Here is a 9,340-nt window from a genome sequence, read left to right on the forward strand (position 1 = left end):
GAAATACTTGGAAAACAGACACCTAAAGAAATTATGCCATAGGTATGCAAAGTTTGTCTGCACAGAAAGAAAAAGAAAGATGGCAGTAGAAGGGGAGGAGGAATTAGTAATGCTTTGTAAGACTCTTGGGTTCTTTTTTTATGTGATTCATAGCTTATAGAATTTGAACACGCTAAAATTATCCTAAGACTTTCTTGAGTGACCTTGTGTAAGTTTTTAATCTTTTTGTGCCTACTTATTTTTTTATACCGCTAATGTGGGGATCATAATGTTATTACATGGAAACTATTTGAACCATTCCTGGCAACATTTTAAACATTTAATGCATCTTGATATCATTTTATGATAGTGGCCCCAATGGCATATATTTTACTTATCAAATAAATTAATTTTGAATTTAGTAATGTTTCATTACTCCTATGACCATCAATGCTTCAAAAATGGTATTTACAAAATGAAATGATCTTGCTTTTATTTTGCCAAGTGTCATATTTTCTACAAGCCTGTTCAAAATATTGATAACAAAAGAGGAAAAGAGAAAGATTAGTTACTTGTTGTAGTAAGGAAGATTGATTTCTGAATAAATTTGAAAAGATATTCTAATTCTTTCTGGTGAGTAGAATGTATACATAGAAAAAAAACTATAATAAAGACTATTTGCATAATTATTGAAACTTATGAACAGTTTTTTATTAAGTGAAATTTTACAGATGAGGTCATTTAATTTCCTGTTGATTAATCAGACATTTATTTTCAGGTACATGACAGATGGAGGACTCAACCTGTATACTAGAAGTTTGAACCGAATACCAGACACATCAACTTCCAGGGATGTCATCCAGAGGGGAGTTCATGATGTGACAGTGGATGCAGACAGGTAATGCAATCAGCATAAATGATTGTGAGGCGTGCATAAAGTCATTTCCTAAATGAGATCCTAGGAGTTTTACAGTATAAACCAAAGGACTTTTATTTTAACATAATTATTTTTGAAACATTTTAAAAACTAAAGTGGTTTCACTCACAAGACTTTTTAGCTCTGTACACCAGAAAAATTGCCTTGCTAGTGAGAATACTTAAATTTCAGGTCTCATGGTGGCAAATTTTAATATTTGTAAAAGCAAAATTATAAACACAGACTTACATTCTTTACTTGAAAAGAACCCTAGCTGATAAATTCAATTCTGATATCCTCAGATATACCTGGAGGCTAATGATATAAAGATTGAAGTGTAATTCAAATTATCAGGTGTAGTAAGCTTAATGCTTTTCTTGAGGGGTTTGTCAGAAGCATACAACTCTTGCTTTAGGCTAATTTCTGTTTCATAATTGTTTTAAGGAGTGTGTGTGTGTGTGTGTGTGTGTTTCACAAACTAGTTATTATTTTGCTGGAATTTGCTTTGTTAATTTTATCAGAACCACTTCTGTTTCAGAATGGTCTTTGTAAAATAATGTAAAATATACTTCTGACCTGATTTTGCCCCCTCTTCACTCAGAATTTTCTCTTTATTGAGTAAGGAGTGCTATTTATCAATACCTAGAGTGGTTCTTTAATTCAGCATTCATGAAGAGGACAAAAGGTTAAAACTTTTTGTATTCACATTCTGAAATAAGAACTGTGCACAATTCCTTGTGCATTTTAGTACAGCCAACTCCAAAGGCTAGACAGTGAATTATGATATTAGTTTTCAGTTTCTCTTCTCTCAGATGCTACTGATATTTTAACTTCTGTCAGCCAGTGGAACGGTTTTATTTCTCATCCTGTATGCATCATAGTCTTCTAGTCTGTATGCCAGGTGTGTGTGTGTGTGTGTGTGTGTGTGTGAGTGTGTGAGTGTGTGTGTGTGTGTGTAACATGTGGTTACAAATGACTTATGAAAAATTTTGCCACCCACACCCACACATTAACTCCTCTTTAACAATTTTCCCTGCCTGACTCCTTCACTAACTTCAACCACCCTGGATCTTTCTGCTTTTGAATCGATGCTTCCTCTGCCTGGAATACCTTTGTTATATTCATTACATTATTGCCTCCATCACAATATTGCTGTTTCAGATTAATGTTACTTTCTCAGAGAGGTGTTTCCAGAATAGCTAAGATACATTTCATTTCTAGTCACTTTCTTGGCCATTACCTTACATATTTTTTTTTAAATTTACACATCGCTTTTTAAATATATCATACTTATTTTTATGTTTATTTCTTCATTGCATTGGAAACCCACAAATGCAGAATTTTGTCATATTCATTCTATATTGTCCCTTTAACAAATGCTTGTGGAGCGATTGAACAAAGGAATGAATACGGACTGTATATTGATATAGGCTAGCAATAGGGTTCAATAGGTAGAGACAAATGAGGCCAGGAAAGAATCAAGATTCTGCAAAGATATGTAAGAGAGAAAAATGAGTTATGTAGGAAAATAAGAACCAGTGGTTAAGGGGAAGAAATCCAAAGTGTAAATCTCATTTTTAATCTAATGACCTACTCATCATTAGCTGACAGTGGTAAACATTAAAGGAGGGAAAAATTTTGTCGTTTTTTTTTGGTGGAGGTGGGGGTGGGGGTGGGATGAGATTATGGTGGCAGAACCTAGGAGTCAATACAAGGTGACTTATGTGGGAGATGATTGGAATAACCAGCTCTCTTTGTTCCTATCTGGCTCCACCTTGGGGCCTGGCAGAGAAGCTTCTGCCAACAAAAAAACCCTGGTATGCGCCAAATAGATGGGAATCTGTGAAAGCAGTGGAGCTCCAAGTGTGCTACCTGGACCTTCAGCATTAGCATCGCTTGGTTACAAATGCAGGCTATCAGCTCCATCCAAGACGTACTGAATCAAAAACTCTGGGGATAGGGCCCAGCAATCTGAGCTTTAACCAGCCCTCGTATGATTCTCGTATACTCTAAAATTCACAAAAGGGTATCTTAACAGATGCCAGTCTTTCGAAAGTATAAAACACTTAACATAAATATTTAAACTTAAAAAATACATTTTAAAGTTTCTTATTTACTTTATTAGCTGCATTCAGTCAAGGGAAAGAGACTCAAAATAACAGTGGCATTAAGTTTTACATTAGATCAAATAATAATGTGCTGCACCTGAAATAAATTGCCTGTTACTCGGCTTTGGAGAATTATGTAAAAGATTTTAGAAGGAATTATGTAATTTAAAGAAGACAAAAAATACTTTAGTAACTTGTATATATTAAACAGCAAAAAGATTACAGTGAAAATCCTGCTATCAGCAGAGATAGGAGTTTCTCTTTTATTATAGATAAGTCTGAAGCTCTTTTAAAATCCTATATGTAGGAAGTGATTCTGAGTGTATATAATTTTAAAATGCATAGTCTTAAATATTGTAGTTGTGTAAATCCTTCTGTTAATTTAAAATACCTCCTTATACAGGATGTTTCATAAAATTTTCTTAATTCTTATATCCATTCCAAATAGAAGAGGCAAGAATGGCTATAAGGTATAAATAGCCATAAGGTATAATCCCTCTTCAGTTTTACTCAAAAAAGATACTGAGGAGTCCTGCACTTCAAAATAAAACCTGCTTAACTTTATTTAATTCAGTGCTCCTTAAGCTTTTTTCATCACTGATTCCCCTACTTTTTTCATTATAATGATAATTAATTTGTTCCTGTAATATTTTAAGAAATACTGATGTAGCCTAATGCCCTCATTTGGTGGCTATAATTGCACCAGGTCTTGGGTCTTTTACCTCCTATATCTCCAGTTTCTCAGCTACCCTGAGTCAAAGTCTTTTAAATAATATGAAACATTAGTGATGGATTCATTTTAATAAATTGGTAAATGATAAGGCTTATGATAGTTCACTGCTAAGAAAGTTTAGAAGCAATATATATTTATATACAGAATTTTATTAATTTTTTATATTTCTTAGATGCAAAAGCTATATCTGTGAAAATGCACTTACATAATAGCAAAGTGGCCAGCTGCCTGGAATAGCAATGGCCCCGCATTGTTTGTGTCACTATAGTGAAGGTTATAGGTTCCCCTTTGATCTCTTCTGGTTAAAATGGGCAATAGAGAACAGCTTATTTCCTCTTCCTAGCAGACTGAAAGAGCCCCAAAGAAAAGAGGAAGGCTTTCAACAGCCAACTGTAGTGTATCTTAAATATTTTATTACTTAAAGACATTACAGTTCCATTACTTTCCATATCAATCTAACACAAACCCCATTTCCTTATTAACTAAGAAAAGATTACAGAATAGGGATAATCCTTGTAGACATTTGGAGACTTTCTGGGAACTTTATAAATAAATTCACCTAGACAGTTAAACTGTGTGGGCTTTCTTCATTTGGCTCTGTTTATAATGAGGTTAATCCTAATTCACATAAATTTACAATTGGATTGTTCTGTATTTTAAAGGCAACTTTGAGGGGAAACAAGGATTTGATTTTGCTTTGGCCTTTATGACTATTAATGACCTTACACTGACTTCCATGCTAGCATTAACAAATATTTGATTAATAAATATATAATTACCTCCTAAGTACCTGACAGCATAGTAGCACCTTGGGTAAAAATAAAACAAAATAATAAAGATGAAAAACCCCCTGAGTTTAATGGTCAAAGAGAATAATGTAAACAAAAAATAAAGTGATAAAATTTACCAAGTCACAATAGATGTATATACAAAGTACCTTAGAAGCACCAAAGAGACATAAATAATAATTTCTACTTGGAAGACTTCAAAAAGCAGTATGACTTAAATGGGCCCATAATAAAGCCTTCTTGACATATAGGCTGGAAGAAAGCAGAAGTAATGTGGGATTGGGTACATAGAGGCAGAAAGAGTTTAGTTTAAGGAGATGTTACAGAAAACAATAAGTGGACAGTAGTTAAAACCATAAAAACAGATTTCATAAGGAACTATTGCAGTAGAAAAAAAGGGACCTCAGTGTAGAACTGGGTTTAATTTTGATTACAACAAGAAAAAGTAGTGATTTATAGCCCACAAACAGAATGTGGGGTTCAGTAGATGGAAAATTACTAAGAGGAAATATCAAGGTGGGGGGATTCTTGCTGAAGGTAGGCCAGGTTAGTCAAGTACTGAGGGTGCAGAATGAGAAATTTGACCAGATATTGAAGGTAATATCAAGGGTAGGGGATTCTCTCTGAACTGGCCTAACAGGACTATTACTAAAACCGGTCATGCAGGCTCAGCAAGGAGCCAAGGTCAAAGATTAGTTGAGAAGAAACCTCAGAGGACCCTGACTGAAGTTTGGTCAAGGAGAAAGTCTTTGTCAGAGCCATTAATAATGTGATTTTTGCTAGTGCACTAGGAATATGAGCAGGATGACAAGAGACAAAGGATCCACAGGGCCATTCTGGAGTATTTGGACCTATAGGTGATGAACTATTTTACTAATTTAACTAGATTTTTTTTTTTTAATTTCAAAGCAAGAGCACATGTTATAATCATTGCATTTCACAGAGAATTCTCTCACAGCAAATAGAGAAGAGGGGTGATTCAAAGACAGATAGACTGCTTAGGAAATGACTATAAAAGTCTTCGTAAAGATGATGAGTGGATGTGGGACACCATTTCTAGAGGAATTGGGTTTGGTCTATGTTTGTTACTCCGCACGGGCTGCCGTAACAAAATACCAGACTGGGTGGCTGAAACAATAGATATTTATTTTCTCACAGTTCTGGAGGCTACAAATCCATGTACAGTGATGGTAAATTCATTTTCTGGTGAAGGCTCTCTTCTTGGCTCGTAGATGGCCTCCTTCTCACTGTGTTCTCACATGGCCTTTCTTTTGTGCTTCTTAGGGGTGAAAGAGAGAAATCATTCCTATCTATTCCTCATCTTGTAAGGACATCAGTTGTATTAGAATGAGGCCACACCCTTATGACCTCATTTAACCTTAATTGTCTCATTAAAAAAACTTATCTCCAAAACACACATTGGAGGTTAGGACTTCAACATATAAATTGGGGCAGTTGACACAATTCACTCCATATCACTATGTAACTCAGGTGATTTTATTCTTGCAGATATAGATTCAGTCACAGTATAAGTACTGGATTAAAGTAGTGAGTATATGTAGTATGTACATTATAAGCTCAAATCCTACAGAGATCAGGAAAATCAAATAAATGAATGAAGCAGAAGGGACATGGTAAATCTGACCTCTCCAAAAGAGACAGCTACCCTGAAGTCTAGAAGTTGCTTTGTGTGGGAATACACAAATGTGGAAAGGACCAAGGACTGCCAAACCATTTGATTTTTCAAGTTATGTCATGAGTCTGAGCTTTTGTGAGAAATTTCATAATTTTTAAATATTGATGACTGTCTTAATAGAATTATGAGATTAATAAGTAGTTAAAGATAAAAATGTTATTCAATGGCAGATAATCTAGAAAATCACAGAGAAGCCTATATCGGCAAGAGACAATGAATATTCTCAGATATGGTCATGTAAACTTCCTAGGTCCCATAAAGTTTGCCATAGAGGTATGCTGATACTTGCGCATAATGAGAGTGCACCAGATATGAGAAGCCAGCCCACCAATTGCAAAAGTATCTGAGCACATTTCCAAGTTTTTAATGAAAGTCAGGACAAATCTCAAATCAGTTTTCCAGCCACAGCAGCCCTCAGTGGAGCTGGCCTCAGGCATGCCTGAGGCCTTTTGTGGCAATGACTAATTAATTTTGTTTAAACGTGTGTGAATTGACTCTATGCAGGCTAAGAAAGCGTTTGTATCTGCGATATAGAGCGAGAAAACAAGCCCAGAGAATGAACCCTTGACATTTAAAAAGTGAATAAGGGAAAAGTAGCCATTGAAGAGACAAAGGAATCAGCTGTGACACGATATTGAGGAACACAGTTAACTGATATCTTTGAGATGGAGAGAAGAGGGAACAGGCAACAGTGTCAATTTCCATGGACAAGTGAAGTTAAGTGGAGAAGGTTTATGCCAAAAAAAACTTTTTAAAGAGTGACATGAAGTTTAACATTTGAAAAATAAAGGTCTCCTGGATAATTAAGAAAGGTATAAGCCACAGCCTGAGTTATTAAAATAGAATGGTCAGAGAAGTCAAAATATGGTTATGAAGATGATTTATCCTGGTGAACACTAAGTCAATATGATGACAAAATGAGTCTTATAGGAAAGGAAAACAAAGCTCCAGGTACCAAATTTTTTATTAAATATGGACAAAATTATATAAAATGTAGTAACAAAGATACTCTTCCAGGTCCATTCTAGATCATCTTTTATGTTGTTACTAAATCAGAGGTCCCCAAACCCCGGGCCACAGACTGGTACTGGTCTGTGGCCTGTTAGGAACTGGGCCATACAGCAGGAGGTGAGCAGCAGGCAAATGAGCAATCGAAGCTCCATCTGTATTTGCAGCCACTCCCCAGCACTAGCATCACTGCCTCCGCTCCACCTCAGATCATCAGGCATTAGATTCTTATAGGAGCATTGGTCCCTGGTGCCAAAAAGACTGGGGACCATAGATCTAAATTATATTCCTGTGATTGTTGATTTTAAGTATAAACTAATTAATTTAACTATTCATATTTTAAATTGATTTTTGCATGTTTAATCATGACTTTTTGAAAATATAAAAGCATAATACATCATAGAAATTATTGTTTTTGTATTGTATTAACTGACAGATTGGTTTGATTTGTGATACTGCAATCCAGATGCTGAAATCACAGTTGATGAAGGAGTTTGCAAAAGACCCTAAAGGATTGTCATGATTTTACATGCCTCAGTATATCAGTCATTACAACTCAGTATATTAGGGAAATCTAGGTCCAAACATCTAGTCATACTGAATCCATTGTTGGGAGAGAGAAACTTTTCTCTATCTTCTTAAGTTTGGTGTTTGGGGATGTGCAAATTATACTGACAAAAGACAGAGTATCAAGAGATAGACATATATTCGTAAATTTTTATTCATGAATATATGTGGGAATTCACAGAAAATGTGACTCAAAAAGGTGGTTAGAATTAGGATCTCAATTAATAGGTTAAGGGGAGTGGGAGAAGGGCACTCATGGGTAAACGAATGACTTCTTGGAAAGATAATTGAGCCCTGAGAAGAAGAGATGGAAGACATGATAGTTTTGTGAGCATATCTGTTTAGATGATTTCTTCTCCCTACTTCTTGTCTCTGGTAATGGAAGACAATCTTCTCTGGTTGCAAAACTCCTAAGGAGGGGGTTTATGACAGTTGAATTTTAGAGGTTGCTCTGCTTTTAGCCAAATAAGGGAATTCAGGGGAAAAAAACACATTTCACAGCAGTATATTTTGGATCCCTATATCTATAGTTGTTATTGATGAGCAGAAAATTGTGCTGCCTCTACAAAAGGGGCCTGATGAATTCTCATAAAATCAAGTGGACGTTATTTCTAAGGGAGAGCGGCCTTTGATAGTTCTGTACCTTCACCAAATAGGAGAAGTGAAGGCAACAGAGATTCTCTTAAGCCACCAGGTAAATATCTCCAGGGTTCAGATTCGTGATGCTTGTCACTAGTCTGTGTACATTCTAATAATTAATTCTATTCTGTGTTGATTTGTTCTAGCATAATCACAGAATCACTATATTTCCATATCTCAAGTATTTCCTTCATTAGCTTAACGGCTTTCCAGAGTAATTAAAAGCAAACACAGAAAGGATTAATAGGCTGAGACAGAAATAGATAAAGTAAATATAATTATTTCATTTCATAATCAAATGACCTGCCTTCCCCCTCCCCCAACCCCTGATTTCTTTAAGTGGAGAAATACCAATGCAAACACTGGGGAAGGGGAAGTAGAAAAGTTTTATTTCCCTCTCACCTTCCCTTTGGCACCTGCTTACTATCACAGGATTATGAATTGATGATGAAATTTGTCCCAATTCTCCAAATTTACTGACTTCATTGTAAATAATCTTATAAACTTCCAATATGTTTAAGTAATATCCCTCATGTAATTAATTCACACCGTACATATATACTGAGAACCTATTCTCTGCTGAGCACTATGTTCAATCCTATAGACCCCGTACTCAAAGGTTTTAATTAGAAGGACATTAGAATAAGGATTATTAAAACCTAAAAAGCCATTGATTCAAAAGATATTTGGATAATACAACTAGCTCAATTTTTAGATATTTTTGGTTGAGATACCTTTTAATATCTTTCAAAACATGCATATTGGTGGCTCTAAGCTTTATCTCCTCTTTTTAAGACTGCTTCTGACATGAAAATTGACCAAAGCTAAACTTTACCATCATAGAATTAATCTCCTAGTAGAAGGTATGGTTCCCAGTCCTCTTATTTATGCAGTGATTTTTTTTTT

The 9,340-nt window shown here is 35.2% G+C and overlaps 1 protein-coding gene across 1 annotated transcript in view; it reads left to right on the top strand.

Annotated features, from left to right (window-relative positions):
• NAV3 (neuron navigator 3) overlaps positions 1 to 9,340 on the top strand; it is a 312,728-nt gene that overhangs the window by 177,474 nt on the left and 125,914 nt on the right. The window contains exon 12 of the mRNA XM_023520404.1: positions 758 to 877. Coding sequence (XP_023376172.1) covers positions 758 to 877 — 120 coding nt within the window. The remainder of the gene's footprint in view (positions 1 to 757; positions 878 to 9,340) is intronic.

The sequence above is a fragment of the Pteropus vampyrus genome, unplaced genomic scaffold, assembly GCF_000151845.1.
Source record: "Pteropus vampyrus isolate Shadow unplaced genomic scaffold, Pvam_2.0 Scaffold9, whole genome shotgun sequence".
In the NCBI taxonomy this organism is placed as follows: Eukaryota; Metazoa; Chordata; class Mammalia; order Chiroptera; family Pteropodidae; genus Pteropus; species Pteropus vampyrus.